The sequence below is a fragment of the Neovison vison genome, chromosome 3, assembly GCF_020171115.1.
Source record: "Neovison vison isolate M4711 chromosome 3, ASM_NN_V1, whole genome shotgun sequence".
Classification (NCBI taxonomy): Eukaryota; Metazoa; Chordata; class Mammalia; order Carnivora; family Mustelidae; genus Neogale; species Neogale vison.
The window spans coordinates 44,858,781-44,886,060 of record NC_058093.1 but is presented as its reverse complement, the minus strand read 5'-3'; the positions used below and the strand labels follow the sequence as shown (position 1 = coordinate 44,886,060).

Genomic DNA, 27,280 nt, shown 5'->3' with positions numbered 1-27,280 from the left:
CCCAGGATACAGTCTCAACTCCCACAATGGTGTCAGCCACCTCCCAGTCTCTGTAGGGTCCACCCCAGGGTGAGCGGGACCTGCGCCTGCATTGTAAATGCTGCTGGGGCTGCTGTCAGAAGAGGGCGCTCCACCATGAAGGTGCTCGAGCCTGAAAAAACTGCCCCCTCCCCGCTGCCCCACTGGGGCAAATTACTCTAAGCTCCCCAACTTGACAAAATTAATACCATCTTTAAAATGAAAGTTCAACTTCCCCCCAAATATTTATCACCATGAACAAATCAGCAATAGTACCTCTCATTGTTTCCCTCAGCTATTTATGTAAAACGAACATATAATAGGAAGTTGTTAGTTTCCAATAAGTCATCACTAAAAAGTTTTTTGGGAATGCATCAATATTTATGTTGTCCAGCAGGTAAAACTAACATTACCTGGACCCCAAAACTTTCATTCTTTGCCAGTATGACAGAAGAGAAAGACTGTTCATTTTACATTCATCTGAAGAAAAGTGGCGAGGCTGAAATTTATTTCATATTGAGTCCTTTTTTCATAAGAATGGAATGACTGATGTTCCATAAGTAGCCTTGTATTACTGAGGTACCCATGTTTTAATTACAATATAAAAAAGCTCTGAAGAAGATTAACCTTTGCCTTTTACATTTGTTACAATGTTTCTTAGTCTGCTGCTTGTCTTTTGGTTTTGTGGTTCAACTAGTTTTCACTTTTGAGAAGCTATTCTTTCTGTGGTTTCTGTCTTTGGTATTACCCTTAAAAAGATCTTTCCCAACCAAGATCACAGAAACACTTGATTTCTGTTTTCTCTTAGTGATCCTGTGGTTTCACATGTTCCATCCGCTCATCCACTCATCTAGAACAAGGTGGTGTGTTTTTTCTCTTTGTGTGGTGGTGTGTCTTTCTCTTTCTCTTTCTAATCTATCACATAGCATTTACTGTTCTACCCTCCCCACTAATCTGATGCGTCTACTTCTAGTGTTTCCAAGTATACCTGGATTCATGACTGACACTACCAAGTCTTTGGAAAAGACTCTGGGGAAAAATTTTACCTCCAGATACAAGAACTTTCCTAACAAGTGGCATCTCAGATATAAAATAATCAGAGGATACCCTTGCTCACCAGAGGTTCCGTGTTGCACAGCGGTCACTGCAGAGTGGCCTAGCGCTGGGCTCTGTAAATGACACCAGAACCCCAGCTTCGGGTGCAGAGCTCCATCTGCTCTCCTCTCTTCTTGCTCCCCAAGGCTGTGCCCCAGCTACTCCATCCTGCCACACCACTGTGGTTTTTCTCTAGCTGGCTTTCCGTGTTTACCAGTTTCAAAGAAACTATTATTTGGTCTAATGGGGTTTTGGTTTTACCATATTCCTCTGTCCTAGTCAAGTTCTCGATTAGTAATTATTAGAATTATATAATCTCTGAACCCACTGAAAATCAAGAGCAAACAGACAGTTCTAATTTTTGTTCTATTTCATGAACTACGCTTTCAGGAAAGATTATCAACTCCTGAGCCTGAACTTCATTTTTCCTCTTCTAAGGTATGTAGCTTTCCCAATCCACCCTGTTTATGAGTTTGTCTAGAAATGCCATACTCCACTTATGCTGAGGAGCAGATCGGACTCAGAGGAGACTCAAGAGCATCTCTTGTTTCCTGTGATTTTCTTGACAAAAGACCCCAGGGAAGAGTTCCTGCAGATCCACCTTCCGGGTCCGGCTCCCAAGCTGGCACTTTGCAGGGCGGAGGCTGAGAACGGCCTACGTGGCTTTGGAGCCAGCGGGCAGAGGGGTCATTGAAAGCATCCACAACCCAGTGTGGACCACATCCAAGTCGGGGCCCGGCCCACTACGGCCATGACTATCCATGGCTGCTGCGGCTGAAAACGTCCTTCTTCTCAGATAACTGGACCTTCAGGTACAAAAAATGAATTGCAGTAGGAAAATCCTGGCATCCAGCTCTCACTGGGCTGGCCTATCCCTGCCACCTCTTTCCCTCCTCTTGTATCCTGGAGCCCAACCCACTCCCTCCGGCCTTCCAAAAATCATATATACTATTTCTGAGCCAGGTGAGGGGTATTCCTGGGAGAAGACTGTCCAAGGTGTAAGTGGGTAAACAGTCTCAGGATAGTCCACTTCTAGGTGGTCAGCGTCCAAGTGCATTCTCTCCTAAAATGACATTGCCTGATAGTCTCAAGAGGGCAGAGGTCCTGCAGGCCTCCCCTTCCTTTTCCCTTCTCACAGCTGCATCCACTTAGAGCAGAAGGCTGATGTCTCAGCTCTTCTCTTTTACCAGGACATACTGCCCCCAAGGTCCAAACATCCCAGAGGACAAAGGTCACAGGAAAGCCCTTTGAATGGAGGCACATGGCAGGGCTGTACTTATCCTACACCCAGTTCTGTTAAGGGCAAAATAGGGCCTTATAAATAAAATATCCCAGTTCATACTGGAATGCTTAAATTCAGACACATCATAGAATTTGATGGCAGGGATGATTAGAATTTCACTTGGCACCTTCAATCCCTAGACTACTATCAAAGAACACATTATCCTCACGAGAAGCAAGCAAACAGGGAGCCAAGAAGCCACAGGCACAGCATCTTCTTCCACCCCAGTGACTGGCTCCATACCTCACCTAACTGCTAGGATTTAAACTCAGAAAAGAGGTGGCTGATGGTACATCTTAGAAATAAGTAAGACTTCTGCGAGTGAGTCTGACTGATGACTGGGCTGACGATTAGAACTGGTTCTGCCCATTTATGCACTGGAGATAATTCTGATAAACTGAATGAGCTAATCTGCAGTTTCAAGCTTTTGAGAAAATATAAAGCATACATTTTTATATTGATAAAGGTATGACAAAATCAGTATCACAAAATTCTCAACTCTTGCTGAGAATTTCAGGTAAAATGACAGATGTTTCTAAGTGAAGACAGGTCTGACTAATGGTCAGTTGACAGGTCTTGGGAAAGTAGTTTTGGTAAATGCCTCAGAAACTGTGATGCTAAAGGACTCTGACGACTGTGCTTGGAAAGCCTTCTCCAAGTCAGGTGGGTTCCAATTCTCTGCTTTCAACAAAATGGAAGGACCTTAATCAGTAATCAGCAAAAAGATCAACAAAATATCTTTAACAATATTTTTGGCCTCTAACTTTGAAGTCCAAGGACAGAATGTCATAGCTATAACAAAACACCTTCCAGGCCTGTCTGAACAAGCAGTCCTCAGTGTCTACAACTACAGAAACAAAAAGAAGGAAAACTGATACTGAACCCTTTTTTCTAACATAAAGTCATTCATTCACAAATACATCAACTAAACCAGAGAAACATCCTAGTAACTCCATCATTCCCAGATACATGAAATGCTATTTTATGTTTAATAACCATCAAAGCTTGCAACATATTATTTAAAGTCATTATTCATTCAACAATTATTTGATGAGTGCTTATGATGTGCCAGACACTAGTGACAGCAGCAAAAGACCTTCTTGCCCTTACAAAGCTTACATTCTAGTGGAAGAGAGACAAAATGAATAAGGAAATCCTATAATAGAAGGGGAAAGATCTAAGGGAGTAGGAGCTGTGATTTTAAATAGGGTGCTCAGAGAGCGCAAAGGCCTGAAGAAAGAAGGCCACTGGAGTGAAGAACACTCCAGGCCGGGGGGGGGGGGTGCGGGTTGGTGTTGGGGAGCTGAGGCTCAAGAGGCCACTGTGAGAGTGCTGGCTTTTATGCAGAGGGAGACAGGGAGCCATGGGAGGGGTCTGAGCAGAGGAGGGACAGGCTGGAGGCCCTGTGAGGCTATCTGCTACCATGACCCTGGTGAGACAATAAGCTGTTAGGACCAGGGTGGAAGCAGTGAAATGGGAATACTCTGATGGGAGACACACCAGCGTTTGCTGACAGATTAGGTGAGGGGTGGGGAACAAGGAGCCACAGAAGAGCTGAGCTCTCTGACCTTGCAATGCCAAGGGCAGGGTTGCCACCAGAAGATAAAAAGGCTATGAGGGGCACCCCTGCACCAAGTTCCACGTCAGACATATGAATCTGAGGTTTCATGTCAACAATCAAGCGGAGGTGTCCATTGGCAGCAAAAACATCATTCTGGAGTGTGGGGGAGGTTGGGGCTGGTTGAGGTCGTTTGGGAGCTGTTCAGTAGACGGAAGCACTCAGATTTCATGAGCAGACTATGGAGGTCCAAGGACAGGACAGAGTCTGAAGGGCCCCCACCTGGAAAGGTGAGGAGAGGAGCCAGGAGGGGCAGCTGGCACCATTAGAGGAAGACCAGGAGCCAGGACTGGTGCAAACAATGACTAACAACCATTCAAAAGAAACTGCTTAAGGCCTACGAGTCTTAAAGAAACCTTCAAAATAATTTTTATATATACATATACATGTGCAAGTATAAATAAATATATATATTTTTATAGAATAGCAGGACAGGGTGACAAAATACTTAGCAGAAAAATGTTCACACTGAGATAAAATTCAGTAGGACACGTGGAATAAAATGAAGAGTGCCAGGAGAAAAGGCAGCATTGACCACTTTCCAATCACTGCAAGTAGAGCTTGCTCATGTTTCTCCAAAAATGCATGATAGTGGGAGTATCCATTTAGATTCTACTGGAAACATTTTAAAGAGCAATAGAATCCTTTTATCTTTAAATGTCAGTATTTACAGCACACTGGAAATTATACTGTATGCACATTTTAAACCTAAAAGGGAGAGCACCATCCCTGCCAAGATGAGCCTACAGGCTGGGGTCAGCACACTTGTTCTGTAAAGAGGCAGACAAGAAGCACTTAGGCTTCGGGCCATAGGTCTCTGTCACGCATCTTCTCTTGTTTGTTTTTTCATAGCTCTTTAAAAATGTAAAAGTCATTCTCAGCTTGAGGGACACACAAAAACTGGCCCTGGGCATTTTGGCTCACCTTTGGGATGGGGTCTAGTGTGCGGACCCCAACATGAAAATGCACAAAGACAAGGGGCGCCGGGGCTGGGTGGGGGGTAGGGCTCAGTTAGTTAAGAGTCTGCCTTTGGCTCAGGTCATGATCACGGGGTCCTGGCTGATCAAGCACCACACTGGGCTCCCTGCTTAGTGGGGAAGTCTGCTTCTCCCTTTCTCTCTGCTGATCCCCCTCACCCTGCTCATGCTCATGTGCTCTCTCTCTTAAAAAATAAATGAAAATAATTTTTTTTTTTTTTTAAAGATTTGTTATGTAGGGCGCCTGGGTGGCTCAGTGGGTTAAAGCCTCTGCTTTCGGCTCAGGTCATGATCCCCGGGGTCCTGGGATCGAGGCCCGCATCGGGCTCTCTGCTCTGCAGGGAGCCTGCTTCCTCCTCTCTCTCTGCCTGCCTCTCTGCTACTTGTGATCTCTGTCTGTCAAATAAATAAATAAAAATCTTAAAAAAAAAAAAAAAAAGATTTGTTATGTATTTGTCAGAGAGAGAGAGACAGAGCACAGTCAGGGGGAGCAGCAGACACAGGGAGAAGCAGGCTCCTTGCTGAGCAGGGAGCCTGACGTGGGACTGGACCCCAGGGACCTGAGCTAAAGGCAGGCGCTTAATGGACTGAGTCCCCCAGGCATTGCATAAAAAATAAAATCTTAAAAAGAAAAAATACACAAAGAAACTGTGGAGCTGACCTTTGTGATGGTGACGCATTGTGACACAATGCGCATGAAGCTGGCTCACTGAAGAGGGGAAGAACCTGCTGTGGCTTGGATTACTCAGGGGAAACCTGGGGGATACACAGTTAGGTACAGCCTGAAATCATTATGACAACCACTACAATATTAAGCACACAGACACAGGGAGCATGGACCACATGGTCACTGACCCAGTCACGACAGTGCAGTGGGACAGGCACAACAACACTGCTTCAAAGAAGAAACTGGTGCATGTGCAGTAAGTAACTGGCTGCAGCCCCATGGCTAGGAGGGGCACAGCCACTGCCAATCAGGCTGTCTCACTGGGAATTGAGGATGAGCAGGGCAGAGGAGGGGAAGACAAAGAGACAGTATCCATTAGAAGGCGGACCGGGGGCAGAGTCGCAGACAGGACTGGTGAGCCAGCTATGGCCAATGTGCAGCCTGGAGCCAGCCACGGAGGTGGGCAGGTGCTTGGTGGTGACATGGGGTCAGGAACCAGCAAGGAGCCGCAGATAGACACTGAGTCAGCTGTCATGAAAAGAGGGTGAGATTTAGAGGAAACCATAGGCGTAACACAAGGAAAGAAGCAGTAACGATGAAAAAGAAGCAAATAAAACATCAACAGGTAAAAAAAATAGTATCTGAAATGAAAATTTCACTGGATGTGGTCCATAGTAAATCAGACCCTGCAGAAATAGGAATTACCCACCATGAAGCAGAGAAAAAAGTGAACAAAGCTAAAAACTTGTGACCAATGAAGGTATAGTTTTCATGCCGAGGTAATACATATGCCAGAGTCCCAAGAAGGGGTTTCAGAAAAAATATTTAAAGAAATGTTGATCAAATTATTTCTAAGTTTCATGAAAACCAAACTCACAGATCCAGCAAGCTCAACAAGCCCAGGTGAGGTCAACAACCATATCAAAGCACATAACAGTCAAACTGCTAAAAATGTGGTAAAGAGACTCTTATAAGCAACCAGAGAATAAAAGGCACATCACATAACGTTGAACAAAGAATCAGGAGTAACTCAGCAGGCAGCAGGAAAGTGATGCTGAAACCGTCACCAGCAGGGCTGCACTACAGAAGAACCCAAAGGTGTTTTTCAGGCAGAAGGAAAGTAACAGGCAGAAACTCAGACCTACCACAAGGAGTGAAGGTCACTGGCAGTTAGTATGTTGGTAAACACAGAAAGAAAGCAGACTGTCTACAGCTGGGTTACAACATACCTAGAGGAGACATGAAAAGTAGAAAATGAAGGCTGGGGTGGGAAAATGGAAGTATCCTGTTATCTGTCCAAGCTTCCACCTTCAGAACCAGAAAAAGAGGAATTAAACTGAAAATAAGCCGAAGGAAGGTAATAAAGATATGAGCAAGAAAAAAAAATATATGTTAGGGGAAAATCAGTGCAACCAAAAGCTGGTTCTCTGCAGAGACTAAAACCAATAATCTTCTAGCTAACCTGATCAAGAAAAAAGAAAACATTTTCAATAGGAATTAAAGAAGTGTGATATCACACAGACTCCACAGAATTTTATAGGGCAAGATATTAAGAACAACCTTACATCAACAAATGTGAAAATGTGGAAGACATGAAAGACATAAATTACCAAAGCTCACTTGAGAATGAATAACCAAAATAGCTCTCCACCTACTAAAGAAACTGTATTCATGCTTAAAATGTTACCACAAAAACAAGACAACATTCCAGAGCTAGAGGACCTCCCTGGTGAATTCTACCGATGACTGGAGAATTCTACCGCTGAGTACAGAACCGATACTAACTCTTCATACACTGTCCTGGAAAGAGAAGGAAGCATGTCCTTCATTCAATGAGAGAGCAACAGAAGGGGAAAAACAAGACCCTTGTCCTGCACCATACGGAAAATGAACTAAAAATGGATCACAGACCAAACTGTAATATCTAAAGCTAAAAACTACTTTAAAAAAACAGGAGGAGGTCTTATTTCTTAGAGCTCTTAGGGCACAGAAAGCACAGCGCTCTGTATTTACTTATATGGTCGGGTAGGTGAATTACTACAGTAATTCACCACAAACTCGGTGGCCTAAACAACACGAATTTACTAACTTTTGTTGGTCAGAAGTCCTAAATAGGTGGCATGGGGCTAAAATCAGAGAGTGGGCAAGGCTGCGTTCCTTTCAGGGAGCTCTGGGGAAATTCTGTTTCCTTCAGTTTCCAGCTTCAAGAGGCTCTTCTTCCTCCACCTTCAAATTCAAAGACGGCCAATGGGAACGACGACACAGGGCAACACACGGCGGAATCTCGAGAGCACTGTGCTAAGTGAAAGAAGCCAGATACAAAAGCTACATACTTTCAGACCATTTATACGGCATTCTGGAAAAGGCACAATGATGGGGGCGATGGCTGCTAGGGGCCAGGGAACCTTTCTGAGCTGACAGAAACATCCTGTACCTAGACTGCCCTGGTGGTTACACACTGTGTTTGTCAAAATGCAGAAAACACCCCAGAACAGTGAACTGTCAATCAGATCTCTGCTACACATGATTTTTGAAAAAGATTAAAAAAAAAAAAAAAAAAGCCCATGATACATAAAAGGGACTAATAGATGGGACAAGAAACCAAGAGTGCTGGCAATTTTTACAATACGCCAGAAAGCTCAGCATTTAAACAACTTTATACACATTACACAGGTGTTTACTGGTGACAATAAGAATATACATTAGGCATGATAATGAACAGCTTTAAAAAGAATAAGTCAGATATTTCATCTCTCTGTCACTGGAGGAAACTTGAATGTCCCAAGGAAGAATGTGCCTTGGAGTTACATGCGAGGTGAGGGGAAGAAATCGGCGCAAGAACAGTGTGCATCAGACACGTGGGATGGTGTCAAGAAGTTTACCTGTAGTGTCTGGAATGAGCCAAGAAAAGAGCAGTGGATGTTTTCCCAACAAAGGTTAGCCAATGCAAAGGCAGGTAACAGATAGTCTTAAAATCTCACGTTGTACTTCCATTACATACAAAAAGAGAAGAATTGCCACCTATATTTCTAGGGTTTAACTGAAAGAAAAGACCTCACCAGAAAAAAGTCTGTTTCTCTTCAAAATTATCCCTTCATGATGGTTTTCTACATTTTAAAATTAAAAGTCAACCTAGAAACAACCAGGAAGAGTATGCCTTCTGGGTCTGAAACTTGATGTGCTAACCATGAAAGACTGCAGTGTAGGTCAAGGCAAAGGGCCTGCTTCAGTATTCTGCTCCAACTCAATAGCTTTTACAATCTCCATGATTATTTAAATGTTGTTCCAAATGTTCAAGGGTGAAAAGAAACCCATATTTCAGGCTTATCAACATTATTTCTTTGTTCAGAAATTAGGATCTTACTGTATTACACATTTAGAAAGTTTCTGTAAGTCCAAAACTCTGAAACAAAGCTAAAAAGGGGCATTAATCAAATTAATAGGGGTAATAGATAAATCAATTAGAATTTCATAACTTAATGTATGCTACACTTTTATTGTCATGTACCAATTAGGGAGTTTTTATAAATTAAATGTTCAAATTAAGAAAACACAAATAACCTAACACACTTAGAAACCAATTTAGGTGAACACACAAATACACAAGATCTACAATGCAGCTACAGAATTCCCTAATCAGAATTTTTATATATGTAACATTATTAAAAAGATGTTATTTAATAAAGAACTTATATCCAGTTGCATAAACCTTACAAGTCAGTAACAACAAGAGAAGCAACCTAATTTAAATGGGAAAAATATCTGAACAGACACTTGAACAAAGATACATAAATAGCAAACAAGCACAGGAAAAGATGTTCAGCACTGTTAGTCACTAGAGAAATGCAAATAAAGGTCACAGTGAGATATATACCCACCAAAATGGCTAAAATTGAAAAGAATGACAATACCAGTTGTTGGCAAGAACGTGAGGTGAATGGAATTCTCATTCACTGCTAGCAGGACTGCAAAACAGTACTTATACTCTGGAAAACTACATAGCAGTGTCTTATGAAGTTAAACTCGCTCTTATCACTTGACCCAGTAATTCCATTGCCAGGGGAAACAAAGACATAATGGCAAAGACCTGCACACAAAGGTTTTTATAGCAGCTTTACACACAATGGTTTCAAAGTGGAAACACCGGTTTATCAACAGGTGAACTGATAAACTGGTATACACATATAGGATAGAATACAGTTCATCAAAAAAAGAGAGAGATACAAAATACTGATTAATGCTACAACACAGGTGAAACTCAAAAGCATTATGCATTAAAAAATGTAACTTACACCTCAACCAATATTGCTTTGAAAAATTTTTTTAAATCAATGATCTAAGTTTCCACCTTAAGAAAGTAGAAAAAGGGGGCACCTGGGTGGCTCAGTAAGTTAAGTGACAGACTCTTGATTTCAGCACAGGTCAGATCTCAGGGTGGTGAGATCAAGTCCTGTGTTAGGCTCTGTGCTCAGCAGAGTCTGTTTGAGATTCTTTCCCCTTCTGCCCCTCCCCTACTTGCACATATGCCAGTGTGGTCTCTAATAAACAAAATCTTTTTTAAAAAAGGGTGGGTGTAGAAAAAAAAAAGCAAATTAAACCCAAAATATAAGGGATAAAATAATAAAGAACAGAAATCAATGATATGCACAAATAACTGAGAAAAACAAAAGTGAGTTCTTTGCAAAGATCAACTGGATAAACCTCGAGCTAACGTGATCAAGAAAAAGAAGACCCAAATTACCAATATCAGGAAAGAAAAAGGGGACATCAGTAAAGATCTTATATACAGTAGTGGAATAAGAGAATATTCTGAACAACTTTTATATCAAAAATTCTACAGTTTAGGTGAAACAGACAAATTCCTTAGAAGAAAAAAATTACCAAAGCTGACTTAAGAAACACAGATGAATAACACTGTATCTATTTTTTAAAGTAAAAACTTTCCAGAAAGAAAACTCTAGGTTCAGACTATTTAACTGGTGAATTCTACCAGATATTTAAGGAAGAAATAATACCAATCCTATACAAACTCTCAGCAAACAAGAGGGAACACTTCTTCATTTATTCTACCAAGCTAGCATTGCTGATGCCAAAACCAGACAAAATAATCAAAGAAAAATACAAACCAACATTCCTCATTAATATGGACATAAAATTCTATATCAAAATATTAACAAATTTAATCCTGCAATAGAAAGAAAATGGATAATATATCACGGCCAACTGGGGCATATGGCAGGAATATAAGGTTGGTTTACCATTCATAACTTAAATGTATTTTATCATACAAAATAAAGGAGAAAAAAATCATATGATCATATCAATTAGTACAGAAAAAAGTATTAGAAAGAACTGAACACATATGATACAAACTCTCAGCAAATGAGAAAAAAAAGGTAACTCTTCAACCTGAAAAGGACATATTTAAAAAAAAAAAAACCCAGAGCTAACATCATATTTAGTTAGTAATAAGTGCTTCTCCCCCAGCATTAGGAACAAGGCAAAGACGTGCTCTCACCTCTATTCAACACCATACTGGAGGTCACAGCCAGTGCAATAAGAAAAAGAAATTAAAGGCATACATACTGGTAAGAAAGAAGTAAAAACGTCTTTATTACAGATGCAATGATCTTTTTTTTTTTTTTAAAGATTTTATTTATTTGGCAGAGAGAGAGCGACAAAAGGAAAACAAACAGGGGGAGTGGGAGAGAAGAAGCAGGCCTCCCGCTAAGCAGGAAGCCTAATGTGGGGCTCGATCCCAGAACCCGAGCCAAAGGCGGACACCTAATGACTAAGCCACCCAGGCACCCCCAGATGCAAGGATCACAGATATAAAAATCCCAAGAATATGTTAAGAAGCTACTAGAACTTAGGGGCACCTGGGTAGCTCAGTGGGTTAAAAGCCTCTGCCTTCGGCTCAGGTCATGGTCCCGGGGTCCTTGGATCGAGCCCCGCATCCGGCTCTCTGCTCAGCAAGGAGCCTGCTTCCTCTCTCTCTCTGCCTGCCTCTCTGCCCACTTGTGATCTCGCTCTGTCAAATAAATAAATAAAATCTTAAAAAAAAAAAGAAATTACTAGAATTTAGTAAGTGAATTTAGCAAGATGACAGGACATGTAATCAATATATTAAACAATCAATTGTACTTTTATATAATTAGTAACAAGTAAAACGGAAATTTAAAAAATACCATTTACAACAGCTTAAAAAGAAATACTTGGTGTTATATTTGCAAGACCTATACACTGGAAAGTACAAAAACACTGCTAAGAGACAGTAAGGAAACTCTGAGTAAGTAGAGACGTTCACGTGCTAATGCATGACAAGACTCACTGTGAAGATGCCATTTCCCACAGAACTGATCTATAAAGTCAACACCATCTCAGTCAAAATCCCAGCACTGGAGAAAGGCAAATTAAAACCACATCGAAATACTATTCATATCCAAATACTGAGAAATATGTAGAACAACTGGAATTTCTCATACATTGCTGAACAGTGTATATAGTACAACCCCTTCAGAAAGTTCTTAAAAAGCTAAACATAGATCTTCCTGTGACTCAGAAATTTCACTTTTAAGTGAAATTAAAGAGAAAATGAATGAATGAGTGAAAATAGGGAGTACAAAAAGGATGGTATGAAAATGCTAATAGCAGTTGTATTCCTAATAGCAAAAAGCTGGAAAGAATTCAAATGTCTACGAATAGGAAAATAAGCAATTATGGCATACTCATAAAATAAAAAGAAAGAAGCCACTGATACAATACATGTGAATTTTAAAACAACTTATATGAAAGAGGCCAGAAAAAGAGTACATATATAAGATTCCATTCATATGAAATTCAAGAACTGACAAAAGTCATTTATGCTAACAAATCAGAAAGGAATTTTGGGTGGGTAGCCAGGGGCAAGGAACTGCCTGCAGAGGCAGAAGGGAATTTTGGAAATGTTGGAAATATCTTTACTAGGGTTATGGTTACATACAGTCCAAATTAGTATATTTTATTGTTTATTATCTTATACCTCAGTAAAAATCTACTTAAAAAGTAAAAACTAAAATTAAAAATATTGTTATTTAAGCCCCTGTTCCTCTCTGCCAAGTCACAGTGAGGCAGGCTGAGGGGACCCCTCCCCACCCCCCGCCAAGTTAGCTGAGCAACAGGTTTTCACAGGGTCCTTCCAACTTCACCAAGACTCCCAGGAGTATCTCAGCAAGTCTCTAAGTGTTTGCTTTTTCTCAATTCGTTTCACTTACTAGTATTTTTTCTTACTTTGTGAGTTGATGTGGAGACTTTTCCCCCTCTTAAAATCAGTTCTTTTCTTTTCCTCTACCACCAAAATACATGTCCATCTTTTCTCCAAAGAGTACATTTATTCCTAAGCACAAAAACAGTCTGAAAACAAAACTATGACAATGTTACCCAGTATTAACAGGAACTATCTTGCCAGGAGCCATGTGAAAAAGAGTTTTGAGCTTCAACTACCGATACAGATCTCCCACTCTGACCATCCAAACATCTAGAACTTACTAATGCTGAGCATGCCCACTACTGGCGGCTGCTAGTGTGCCACTTTCCAAACCCTCTGCTTTAGGCCTGGTTAAAACTTCTATCAGTTAGGCAGGTCTCTAAGTTTCTTCCCAATACTAAGAGGAGTAGGACTCCAAAAAGCTGTTTTAAGACAAATTTTTAGGGTTGGCAAGTTTTTAGGGTTGGCAGGTCTCTGCCATGTTTCTCTTAATAACAAAGGGCAGGAACCAGCAGCTTTCTGACACACTAACACCACAAACCATGGGCATACACACAGCATGGGAAGTGCAGGCTGAGCACAGTAGCTCAGTGTGATAATTGTGTCCGTGATGTACACGATTATACAAATATTACAAATTACAAATATAAATGCTAAAGTACTAAATAGTTACAGACACCAAAACACAAGTTACTTTTTAATTTGATGCAACAGTGAATATCAAAACAACAGCAACTGTGGTCCACTTTCAAGAACAATAAGAACATAGAAGATGGTGTCATAATCTTAATCATAACATCCATGTAATTCCGTAAAAAAAGCAAAAGCAAAAGGAGAAACTCTTATTCAGAGGGTGGACTTGACACAAACCCATGTAAGATGTTAACAAGCCTGGCAAACTCAAAAAAGGTCTCTGAGTGGCCGGGAAGGACCACGGAGCCCACACCTCGGCAGGGAGCAGAGCAAAAGAATCTCTACCAGCCACTGAAAATGCCCTAGAAAGGCAGAGGGAAGTAAACACGTTTACTACAAACACACAGTCTAAGACCACTTAGTACACACAGAACCAATCTCAACCACCACAATAATTTCTGAAAATACTCTGCATTACTCAGCAGTAATAGTAAATGATGTTCGGAATGGTGACCCTGAGTCACCAAGGAATATTAAAGTGCTCAATATCCCTTGCTAAAAACAGCACAATGCACCATGTTTTATGAAGGTGGCCAAAGAATGGTTACAATTTTCATCACTTCCTAGCTTAAAGTTCTGAGCTATGGTTATCTCTCGACGTCAGGCGCGTGCAACGCCCCACCTCCACCAGCTGTGCTCTGATATTAACTCCGTCCTAGTGTAAATGGTACCAGATTGGGTTTATGGACATGTCTGGATATGTCTGTAGAACCACTACACAGACTAAATGAGTTTTTAAGTTTTCAAGTACATTTTGAAAATGGGATTTCTCCTGTTACTATAAAACATCTTCCACAGAAAATAATCCATCCTACCTGCAGGGAGACAATTGTCAGGTCTTATTTGTGGGTTCATTACCGCCTACTGAAATTCTGTATTCTCTTGCACTTTCTAATTAGCTAGTGATTCATTATTCTCAATTGTTTATTCCCGTTTCATCCCCCAAATAAAATAACACCCTCCATTTCCTCCACAGCCTACCCCACCTACCCTTCCCCACCTACCCCACAGCAGTACCGGCTGCCCACAGCATAGCACCCTCTGCCCAACATAAACACCGGTGGTCCATGCCAGGCTACACTCTGCAACATTCAAAGCTGAACTGTGGCAAGATAAAACCCAAGTCCTCCATCTTGCTGTCTGGTCCAATCAAGGAGGGACAGGTTACTGCCCCAGGGCACCTGGAGCTTGGAGACTTACCAGTCCTAATGAGGACAGCTGGTAATCTGCTTACCTCCCTGTGCCAGACCCTGGGCTGAAATGCTTCACACCCATTATCTATTTAATCATCATAAGTGTCCTTTGAGATAGGTTCTATTTGGGCCCCGCTTTCTAGCTGGGTGGGCTGTGCGAAGAGGCAAATGAACCATGACCACACTGCCATGAAATGGCAGAGCAGGATCAGAACCCACTTATGATTCCAAAGCCCACACTCTTCACCATACTAATAGCTTCTGTGGCCCTTCACTCCGTAATTAAAGCTATACTTCATTTCCAAGTATACACCGAATACCACAGATTCCCTGTATTCAGCTTTCTTGACTGCAAAGCACTTATCTTGTCTTCGTATGGAATAGTTGTAACTGTCATCACTTTCAAAAGTGAGAGGATAAATCGAGCCAAAGGTTCTAGATTTGGGCAGCCTTTCAGCTTTGCTGTCTGAAAAATCACTTTAACACTTAAGTATGTAAGAATATTACCTGGGGTTACAGTTAGCTGAAAGCAATGTAGCTTGTTTGGATCAGGAAAATGCACCTTACATGTACCTGCAAAAGAAACAGCACATCAGGAAGGTCTGAGAGCTAGCAGCAGTCCTTATGAGGCTGACCTTGAAACACACACATGGAGTAGAAGAAGGAGTTTGTAGACACTGCCTTGCTCTTGGTTTGACAAATATTTGTGCCACTTTGCTAAAATTGCAAACCAGTGATTTTGCCATATAGTCTTTTATTTGCTAATTCCAAATTGAGATGGTTTCTTTCAACTTTTAAACAGTCACTAAAAATTGAGGTCTTTCCATTAACTTCAAGAATTATGCTAGTTTACTTTGAAAAGAGAAAACCACATCTCAAGGAGATGAACACGTGTGAGTAAGGCAAACTAAACATGGCAAAACCAGAAGAACCCAGGCCAAACTTCTGGGCTATTCACCCACCACCATCCTTATTCACACCCACCACAATAAACTGAAGTTCAAAAGAAGGGTGCCCATGAAGTTAACTCATACCTAGAGTTTACCATGGCATTAAAAAGGAGGGGAAAAATGTCTCCACAGACCAACTGGTAGCTAAGTTTGCTTTGCTGGTGAAATAACGCTCTGCTCAGAGGGCAACGCCCTACGTCCAATGCGCCACATCCGAAGGGGTCTGGGGAATCAGGACAAGGCGTTCTCACAGGGAAAAGAGCTAAGGGCTAGTGGCACGACAGAGCAGCTGGATAAATCTGCTTCCTTCAAACAAATGATACCAAAGAATGGTAAATACACAAGGAATAAATAGCCACTAAATTAGGGATGAATATATGTAGAAATTGTCTATTATTCTATAAACTCAGAAAATTAGATTCTAAACTCCTTGGGTCACTTTCTGACTTTATTCTTTACAAGTCCCACCACTGAAAATATTTGTCTAGTTTTACAATGGTATGAAATTTCATCAAAATAGGACGATTCAAATTAGACTTAAATATGGCCCTTAGAGATCATCTAGTTCAATGTCCTTAAGCATGAAGTAACACAAAGATCCAGAGAGGTTCAGCGACTAGCCCAGGATCACACAGGTTATCAACAGAAGGTTTGTTCCCAAATTAAAGATGAGTTCATGACTCTTCTCCCTATATCACACCTCATTTCATTACTTCATGAACATGCCAGGCGTGAGGCATAAAAACCACACAGAACTGTTAGTAGGGCTTTTTTTTTTTTTTTCCAATCCCTCAGAAAATCATTGTAGAATAAAAGGTAACTTAATCTAGAAGAGCGAGAAGGGGTCTTAGAGATTACATTGTCACATTTTTAATTTTATAAATAATGAAGCCGGAAGCCATAAAGTTCAAGACTTTTGCCTGAACCACATATGTGAATAGATAGGGCTTCATTTCTCTTAATTTTTTTTTTTTAAGATTTTTATTTATTTATTCAACAGACAGAGATCATGAGTAGGCAGAGAGGCAGGCGGTGGGGGGGGGCAGGCTCCCTGCTGTGCAGAGAGCCCAATGTGGGGCTTGATCCCAAGTCCCTGAGATCATGACCTGAGCTGCAGGCAGAGGCTTAACCCACTTAGTCACCCAAGCGCCCCCGTTTCTCTTAATCATGACTTGAAATGAGAAATGCTGTCTTTCCAGTGAGATCCAAGCAACAGAAATGCAGGACAAGGGCTTAGGGAATGTCTCACTGACTGGCAGAAGTCGGCAACATTCCTTTGTTTTCATACTTGGCATTCTCCTTCATTTCAGAAGGATAAACAGAAATCCATCCTTCTAGAACAGATTGGCCCCCCAATAATAAAGAAGTTACCAAGGGAGATTAACAATCAATAAAAGAATCAAACATTCTAAAGCTCAAAAAAGTCTTAACAACAACAAAAAATTAAGAGACAGGTTTTGTTTTAGTTCAAAGCTTTTCCTCTGTCTGCAGGCATGGGCTAACATCTTATAATTCCATCTATCTGAAAGAGGTATTTTTTGCCAACAGAGAAATGTCTCTGAACTTGCATATACACAACTCCAAACAAGTTCTGAATGACTGTTAAGTAGCACTGCTACATAGCAAGGTATTTTGTTTTTCTTGTTAATGTTTTAGAGATATTATTAATACTAGATAAGATACTAGAGATTTTTTTGGTGGCTTCTTGTTTCCTCTTTAGAATAATGAGATGCGTACTTTTGGAAATAATGGCTTCCTTATATAAACTAATTTAGACTTCTCCCACGCTGATAGCACAGAGGGCAGGGAGAAAGTGAGAAGAAACAGATAGCATGTGGTCTCTTTAATCAGATACTTTAGCCAGAAATGCTAGGGAGATGTCTTTCGAACCTAAGGTGTTTAGTTAAAATCCTGGTTTGAAAAAAAATTACACAGTTTGTTTTTGCAATTTTTTTTTAAAGTGGGCTCCCTGCCTACCATGGAGCTTGCACTCATGACCTTGTGCTCAAGAGCGTATGCTCCCCCGACTGAGCCAGCGAGGTGTCCCCCCAAAGTTTAACTGTTCTCAAACCAAAATTTCAGAGAAGGTTAAAAATATTCTCTATGGGTTAAAAACCAACAATTTCAGTAAGACTCCTATTTGAGGACAAAATGAACTGTGTGAAAGTAGTAAGCTTTTGTGGTCTTGATTACATATATGCATGTGTGTATAAATATATGTACATAAACCCTTTATGAGAACCCCAAAACACTTCCTTCCAGTTCTGACTAGAAGAAAACTTTGAGATCAAGCAATTCGGGGATTTTTAAGACATTAAGACATTTAAGACATTTTGACTGAGACCCACACTAAGAAACCTATTTAATATCACAACCCACCATTCCCATAGATAAATAGCACACATTAAAAATAATTTTCCAAAAAAAATGTGTACTTACCCTTAACAAATGATTGTACAATCACTTAAGGTCACACCCACTATCACTCTTCTAACTGCTGTTAGTGGCAGGAACAGGCCCTCTCTTCTCTGGGTCAGGTGGGCTGGAGAGACCAAGCTCTCTAGAGTATTCACCCAGACCAGGAGACCCACATATAAAACATCTCACTCACAGTGATAAACATCCTCAGCCTCAGAACTATTTTTAACCAAACATGATGATAAAAAGTTCTAATTTAAAAAAAATACTAAAATGGCCAAAACGTTCAGGCTTTAATGGTATTACTAAAATTTGGCAAGGGATTAATAATAGGAAAAGAAAAGCAACCCTCTGACACCTCACACAAGCTAACTGACCAGTAAGTGAACTTGCTCACGAGTGAGAACTGCACAGTGGGTCTGTGTGTCCAAGGGGGAAGGACCAAAGTGAGGACACCTGGTGACATAACGGGTGTAGTCACCCCAGCTCATGCACAGAGATGCATTACAGGCAAGCACTTTCTGGACCAAAAAGGTGGTACTGACACTCATGAAAACAGGACCATCTGTCACTGATTTATAGATCTTTTCGCTCAAAGAGGACACAGGACAGAACACTGTGGAACAAATACGAAACCCAGCCCCATCCCCTCTCCTGGTAAATATCTCACTCTCACCTGAGCCTCGACAAAATTCTGCTACCTGTCTGCACAAAATTAAAACTTACTCCCAACACACAGGAAAACCAGGCTTTGGGCTATGCAAGGTTATTAAAACATGAAAAAAAAAGCTTCTCCATGCAATGACTTTGCAGCACTTACTGTCTGGGTGGGATGCTATACTTACACGGTAAATTAGCTTCAAGCTCCGCAACCTCTGTGGAAACAAAAAGACTATTGTTAATATCAGTCACGCCTCCACATAAAAGCACCAGCTCTAAACTGGCAACTTCTTCCCTGATGCTGAGGAACGAAAGGGACCAAAGTAACTAACACCTACCCTGGGTCTGATGTTTAGACGTTAAGCCATGGAATTGTTTCAAAGACACAAAGGTACCTGTAGGATGCCAGGAAGTACAGTCACAGGCCCTTGAAAATGTACTTAGTATAAACGAAAATCATTTCAAAATTCACAAAGAAATCACCCACAGGTAAACCGGTCACTAAAGTGTTTTTGAAAGTCTTCTTCCCCCGCGTAGCAGAACTGCTGCCCTTGGAATGTGACTTACATGTCTCTTCCAGTTCTTCTAGACCTGTCTTCCCCTGCGGCTCTCCCAGTGTGAGCTTGAACTTCTCCAGTGAGAGAAAACTTTGCCTCCTGCCGGGGCCCCAGGCTGTGCTGTTATCCAGCTATCTGTTAACATCTTGCTTATAGCCCCAGGAAGGGGGGCTTGGAGCCTTGGCCCTTTGAGTCATCACTCATTCAGTGTTTAAGCCCCACACCCCTTGGCCAGGACAAAGCCGCAACCTCCCACTATGACTATTAAGAGCTGAGGTCTGGGGGCACCCAGAAATAAGTGGGCAGGCAAATCAGTGGTGTCTCAGACATAACAGAATGTGCTCTGGGGTTTTGGGAGCACAAAGATTGCTCCCAGCTGTGGAGACTAGAAAAAGGAGGTCTATGGGCCAGGCTTTAAAGAATAGTATGAAGTATGAAGGCCAGCAGAAGAAGAATGGATTCCTCGAAGCTAAGCTAGTGATGTGCAAAAGCACAGAACACAGACAAGCACAGAAACCAGAAGGCACACAATGCAGCCAGAGCAATGGGTACGAAGCAAGAGAGCAACAGGAAACAAGGAGGAAAAACAGGGCCAGGATCTCGGAGGGCCTTGAGTGCCCAGCTTAGGATTCTCAACTTAAATCTGCAGCAGTAAGGAGCAGAGGGACACTTCTGAACAAGCTTCCAAACTTTCCTCAAGAGGACAATTTTAGAAAGGGCAAAGCAGAGGTCAGTGACCTGTGAGATGGGCACTCTGCAAGACAGCAAAGGCCTAGCAAAGGCAGGGAGGGTTGTGGTGCCTGAGCGCATGGAGGACAAAAGGATCTGCCAGCTGTGAGGGGCAGGTGGGTCAGATATGGCAGAGGGCTGACATGCTGGGAAGTCCTGGGAGGAAGAAGCTGCAATCTGGGTGCGTGGCTAGGGCCGAGGTGAGAGATGAGACTGACAGAGGGGAGACTAGTGAAAAGAATGAAGTGTGGCAGAGTAGAAGACAAAAGCAAGGGAGTCCCTCATGAAAAAAGGTGGAAAAATAGGAGACACAGGGGGAACACAGTGACTCAGGGGACAGACTGATCCAAGGGAAATGAGGACCCAGTCAAGGCCATCCCATGTGGATTAGACACTGCTGAGGGCACTACAAACAGCAGGAAGGCAGGTGACAGGATGGAAACCAGATTACAAAAAACTAAGAAGCAAATGGGTGGTCAAAATATACAAGCAGTAGATACGACAATTCCTCAGTTCCTTCACGTCAAGTACGGAGTGGTGGGAAGGAGAGGGCAAGAGGCCATCATGTGGTATAGCTGAACACTTAACGCATTAGTGGGAAGACTAGCAGATAGCTCCACTTCGGGGCCAAGGATCTGAGAGACTCCAGACCTTTAATAGCAGCCATTTGAGAATCTGGGTACAGACAGGCAGCCCACTAACTGAGCTGGCTCTGGGTTCCAGGTATTTAGAATAGGCGCTCAGAAAGGTGCAGTGGGGCAGAGGAGGGAGGAGTCGGGGAATGCAACAGTGCCATGTGGGCTACAGGGCTCTACCCGATGCTCTTGCCTGGGAGAGACAAACAGCAGGTCTATTCAGTGGAGCAGGGCACCGGGAGAGGAGTGACAGTTATCCTCTTGCTGTGTGACTAGAAAAGGAACAAGTCTGTGATGATGTGCAAGCCTGGGAAGCCTGTTTTCTTGGCTGCTTTGTGTTGTGGTACATTTAAAATACAGTCACTTAACAAAAATGAACATATTTAAGAATCCTATGAACTGATTATTATTCTTCTAATGACCACAGAGATCTTTAGTTTTGTCTTTCTGACTGGCGCGTGCGTTCTCACCCTTCCTTGGAGCAGGGCACTCACTAAAGACAACAGCGTGCGGCCAAGGCGGGCCGAGACCACAGTGCTAGCGCTCTGACGCTGCCCAGAGCCATGCTCTCCTCCAGCCGCTCACACAAGCATTTGTTTTATCAAAAAAGCCCGTATTTTATCAAATGACTCATTCATTAATCACTTTAAAATAAATGTTCCCTATATGTATGTTTTTCAACTACATGCATTTGTGTCTTTTATTATAGCATTATTTAGCTTGCTGGTAAGAACTTAGAAAAAACTGTCTTTGGGGGCCCTTATTTTGAGAGACTGACATTAGAACTGGCTTTCCCCGTCAAGTCTGTCCCGTCCACAGCTGGGAGAACTCTGGGAGTCCAGCTTTAAGGAACACCCAGTGAAATGAAAACATGCTCAGAGGATTTGAGGAGAAGGGGCCACAAAACAGAAGCAGAATGTTTGAGAAGACCGTCTCCTGCCAAAAGATGGGGAAGAAGGAGGTTACGACACAAGAGGACAGCAAAGCACTGACCAAGGGTGTGGTGGTGACCAAGCAACAGAACAGACCCCTGCACCAAAGGGATGGGACAGGGGGCATGAGGCTTATGTCCCCAGGAAGCCTGACTGCTGTGCAGCGAATCTCTGCCCTAGCTGCACATCACTCACCTTGGGAGTTTTTTTGCTGCACCCCCTCTTTAAAAAATAGCTGTGGTAAGGTACAATTTTCTATAAAATAGACCCACTTTTAGTGTACGATTCAGTAATTTTTAGTAAAACCTGCAGTTGTGCATTCATCCCCTTAATTCAGTACCTGCTGAGCTTTTCACACTGCTCGTCCTACACAGATCCATCCCACCAGAAGTCTGATGGGGGATCTAGGGCTCTGAAGTTCTTACTCTCCACAGGTATCAGAAACTGTTACAAGATACTTGGCCATGTTAAAGTATCCACACACAGCTATTTACATAGATGGATTTAATAACTTCACTTTATCGACTAGAATTCAAGTCCAAAGATGAGCTTATGCTTGCATTTCCAGGTACAGTGTTAGTCAAGGGGAGTGGACAAGGGCCAGCAGAGCCCCACCACAGTCAGGGCCTCTGCAGGCTTTGGGTCCAAGAGCAGGCAAGAAATACAATCTTGGGAGCACAAGACTTTCAGTAAAGATACTCAGCACTTCAGTTCAGTCCAGTGCAGAAGATAAAAGAGCCACATATCCTCATGGCGTTGTCACAAATGACACACAGTTTCTCTACACTTCAAATGATGGTAAATAAGAATTCATTAATATCAGTAGCTATAGCCTTAGAATCCAGGTACAAGTCTATGGCCAAAGAAACAAGCGAATTGCTTCATATGCCTGAGAGGCCTCTTTGCAAAGCAGCAGCCCTTCCCTGCGTGACCTCACTGCCTGCAGGACACAACCCCTCCCTGTAAAATAGCAAGAGGTTCGGGTATTTTTAACCTGCTAAAGTCTCGCCTGTTCCAAGATGCTAACACCTCTACCCCTCAGCGGCCCAGCCTTTCTGGGGGGCACCTTGCACAATTCCGAGGCTGCACAACTTCCTTCTGAGAATTAGACTCTTTTCCTTTCTAACTAAAGAGCAAACCACAGAGCCCACTTGAAGCACGACTGCCCTTAGATATCAGATTACAAAATCCACCCAATGACCACAGTGGCCCCCACACGACACATCTTCTCCGTTTTCTGCCACAGGCTCCTCACAACACAATGCTCTTGTTGTTTCTACACTGGCTGCCCCTCAAATCTGCGCGTTCTTCAGGGCAAGGACTGTATAGTATGATGCAGCCCCACAACCCCGGTACTTGGCCCTGGGCTTGGCACACACAGGGTGCTCAGAAAACACTTAACAAATAAGTACTCTCGCCAGCAAGCTGCCCGAGCTCCTGGTGTGCCTGTCCTGAGATGTGAGAAGCCTTTCCCCTTGTGTAGCTGGCCCAACGCATTCCAAAGGGCTGTGGAAGGGGCTGTGTTCCCTCAAAGTTCTTATGTTGAAGCCCTGCCCCTGCCCCGCCCCCATGTGATGGTATTAGGAGGCGGGGCCTTTGGGAGGTGGTCAGCAGTAGAAGTCATGAGGGTGGGCCTTCACGACACGGGGTAAGTACCCTTGTAAGAGATACCTGGTGCTTGCCGGCCAGGAAGGGGTCCTTACCAGGAACTAAATCTGCTGATGCCCTGATCTTGGGAGTCCCCAGCCTTTAGGACCATGAGAATAAACATGTGTTGCTGGAGCCGCCCAATCTATAGTATCTGCCTATGGGAATCTGAGCTAAGACAAGGAGCCAATCAGAGACACAGATAGCTCTTGGCAAGAGCCAGCTCCAAGCCCCATGGGGCAGGACAGCTGTGCCATTCCACCCAGGGAGAGATGCAGCTACTTCCCAGAAGACTCAATTACCTCCTTCCACCTGAACACTCTCTCTCAGATTTGACTGGAACTTTCTCTCTTAGCTTCCCGCCGGTCTTCATACATTAAGTACCCCTTCTGCTGTTTCAGCATCCATGCACAGTACCCTTATCGGGGAGACACATGAACTAGGGCTATTGCAGAGCCGAGGACTGAGGACTCGGACATTATGGAGCCTCACATCAGCCCTCCTACTCAGGCTAGGCCCAGAGCACTCACAGTGCCCTCCACACTCTGAGGGAGCAAGGCTGTAACCCTGAAAACTAGCAGAGGTGCTACAGCAGAGACAGGGTACCAATGTGAATGGAACTCAAGGCCTCATGCCACCCGTACTTTAAACACGATCTGACGAGGCCAACTTGAAACCTCATCTGTCTTCCACAATCCTCCTTGCCTTACTGGGCTACGAGGTACACCTAAGTGGGGCCACCAAGCTTCCTGGGCAATCTGACTGGTAGTTAACCCTTCAACAAAGCCTTTTTAAAAGGTTAACCTTGGAGCCAGCTGCCTTAGCTCCATTTTACCAGGATTCTTCTTCTCTGGGCCACTGCTCCAGCTATTATTTTTTATTTTTATTTTTACTATCTTTTAAGATTTTATGTTTAAGTAAGCTCTACACCCAACATGGGGCTCAAACTCACAACCCCGAGATCAAGAGTCATGAGCTCTACCAACTGAGCCAGCCAGGCACCCTTCAGGTTTGGTTTTTGTGTTTTTTTTTTAAGATTTTATTTATTTATTTGACAGAAAGAGAGATCACAAGTAGGCAGGCAGGCAGAGAGAGAGAGGGAAGGAGGCTCCCCACTGAGCAGAAAGCCCAATGTGGGTCTTAATACCATGACCCCGAGATAATGATCTGAGCCGAAGGCAGAGGCTTGAACCCACTGAGCCACCTAGGTGCCCTACTCTTTAGGTTTTTAAAAATACATACTGTAGTGCTGCTAAGTGCTCTGAATATTCTGCCAGCATGGCAAGCCCCTGAGCCCAACCTCTGAGTCCTGGGCAGGGCCTGGCACAGAGAAAGCAGCTCTGGAGAACAATAAATGGTTCTCTTTCCCCCATTCTTCCAGGAACTCCATCGGAATAGGGCCCTTCCTATCCCATCCCATGGCTGCTCATGTGGACACAGCAGCTGACCCAAGGAGGCACCTGCACCCTGGATACCGGGAAGCACATGTAGGTGGGCAGCCAGGCCTGGAGCATGGAGGGCCACATACTACACCCCCAGAATGCCAGGAACCACCTGAGATGTGAGGACTGGGATGGATAAAGGCACACACAGATTCATTCCCTCTTATTCCCCTAATTCCAGAACTGGCCCTGAACTCAGCTCAATCCAAGTCTCCACATTTAACAAAGACTAATAGAGGTGAAAGGTTCCTGCCAGGGTGCCTGGAGCCCTCTGGGGTCTTTAGGGATCACTAGGAATAGGCTGGCACACAGTAGGGATATTCAAATGCCTGCTGAACGAAGAAATCAAAGAAGACACACACAATCCCATTATACAAAAAGTGCCAAGCTTGGGCTAGCTAAGACCCTGCTATGCTTTTTTGGCAGGTAGGGTGTACCATCAGACTTAGAACTTTTATGGGCTCAGTGGCCCCACAAAGGTCCACCAGGAACTCAGCACCATCTGCCCTGTGATTAAAAACACTGGTGATAGCTCCCCAGTTAGGACCAGACCTGCACAGATCTCTCTCCAGTGACCCCAGCTCCTAGGATTCAGGGCAGACAGCAGCCCTCAGTCCTAGTCCAGAAACACTCGATTATTCCACACCCTCCAGGGACTGCTGCTATAAGCATCCTTCCAGTTCCAGTCTGGAGGATGTCCCTGAGTTACCTAAGGGGTGCAAATGAAAAGCTATTGTGACCAAGGTACCGGCACAGCAGAGGCCTCCCCCGGCCAGCTGCTCCAAGGTAAGCTACAGTTTTTCCATGGACAGTGGATTCCAGCCTTCCAAAGGCAAGAAAAGGAAGAGGAGCTACAGCTCTGCAGCCACTACCGGCCCTCACCGTTAGCACCAACTGTCCCTGCCAACCTCCAATCTCCCCCATCTATCAGCTCAAATCAGCTCAACCCTATTGCCATCTGCACCAAGCCAGATCCCGTACCTTTGGGCCATGGGATACATAGCCTTCCCTGCCTCCTCAGACCTTCACAGGGCTCTCAGCAGATGGCCTTCAGCTCTCAGTCCTTCCAGGACTGTGTAGGTTGCACAGACCCCCTCACCCCAGGCTCCTCACTCCTCTCAGGGCAGCCCCTCTGGCAACTGATCCATGCAGAGCAGGAAAACCTGACCATCTCACTTGACTGGGTACTGCTCTGAAGGCTATGCTTGCCCAAAGCAGAAGTTGTCTGGGGCCTTCCCCAGAGCTTGATTTCTTGCTCTGCCTGTTCCTGAGTCCTTCACCTCCCTCCATGGGTGTCAGTCCCAGGGATACTCATTTTTAACTATCCTGATACCAATTCCCCAATCCTAGGAATTCAGCCTATGGCACTGAATCCCAAGACATATTAACACACTTTTCTACAAACTAATGATCGTCATGAGTAACATTCCCACATAAGCCAAAGCCACAGACCAGGAGGACAGTGCTGACTATAGCAATCTTGTTGAACTCAGACATCCAACTTCTCTCCAAGTTCCCAAAGGGGACATTCCCTAGAAAGAACTTCACCATGATCACCCCTCAAGTGCCCCACAAGGCCATGGACTCTTGGACTCCACACACTTCTGCCATCCGAAATCCCCAGAATGAATACATCCCCCAAATCCAGCCAAGCAAAGGAGTGCTCTAGGTGCAGATCAGGCATTCACGGATCATCAGAGCATCCTTCATTTTACGTCTGCTCTTCACAGCCCCCTCTCTCAGGCCAGGCCCACCGTGGCTCTCTACCCACACTCCCCAAATGCCCAAACTGCTCACCACCAGCCAGCCCAGCCTGGTCCAACAGTCCCCTGAGGCAAGAGGGAGCAGGCCACATGAGGCGTGTGTTACACTGAGCCCTGCTGCCTACAACTACCCCAGAAACCTGATCATCACCAGTGCCCTGGGAGGATGGAAACAGGTGGCCCCACAAGGTAGTTTTGCACCTCTCTCTGATGAGTCTCACAAAGTCTAAGGACTTTATCAAAGCCCTGTAAACCCAGCCAAAGACATCTGTCCTGGGAGCGGGGGCGGAGTCCAGCTTTATGAGCCTCCATGGGCTCCCCAGGGCTGCATCAGGCCCTAGAGCCATTTGAGAGCTGCCAGGAGAATCCCTGAGCAGGGTGGACATGTGCAGAAGCCTCCGAACCTCCTTGAATGCTCTCTTCAGTGGACGTGCCCTTCTGTTCTGCTCATTCAGTTTCTGCTTGTTGTGTCTGCTCCCCTAGAGCCTACCCCACCCCCAGAATGTGAGTCTGGCTGTGCTGCTATAAAAAAGTTATAATCTGGGCACATTTCTTAACCTTTCTGAGTCTCAGTCCTTTAGCTCCAAAATGAACCACCCACCTGGCAAGGCTGAGCAAAAGTCAAACAAGAAGTGTCCTACAAAGTGTCCAAAGGAGGGCCTGGTTCCAAGTGCCCTGTGTACAAAAGCTATTAACCACGACAAGGACATAGTGAAGAAGACAGAAGACAGCCTGCTTGCTGCTTCCACCTGCTCCTC

General features: G+C 43.7%; 1 protein-coding gene across 2 annotated transcripts in view; it reads right to left on the bottom strand.

Annotated features, from left to right (window-relative positions):
- Positions 1–27,280, bottom strand: part of UBE2F (ubiquitin conjugating enzyme E2 F (putative)) — a 55,172-nt gene that overhangs the window by 21,695 nt on the left and 6,197 nt on the right. For both annotated transcript variants that reach the window (XM_044241943.1, XM_044241944.1), the window contains exons 3-4: positions 19,003–19,032; positions 15,297–15,362 (exon numbers count right to left, since the gene is read on the bottom strand). In XM_044241943.1, the coding sequence (XP_044097878.1) occupies positions 15,297–15,362; positions 19,003–19,032 (96 nt within the window). The remainder of the gene's footprint in view (positions 1–15,296; positions 15,363–19,002; positions 19,033–27,280) is intronic.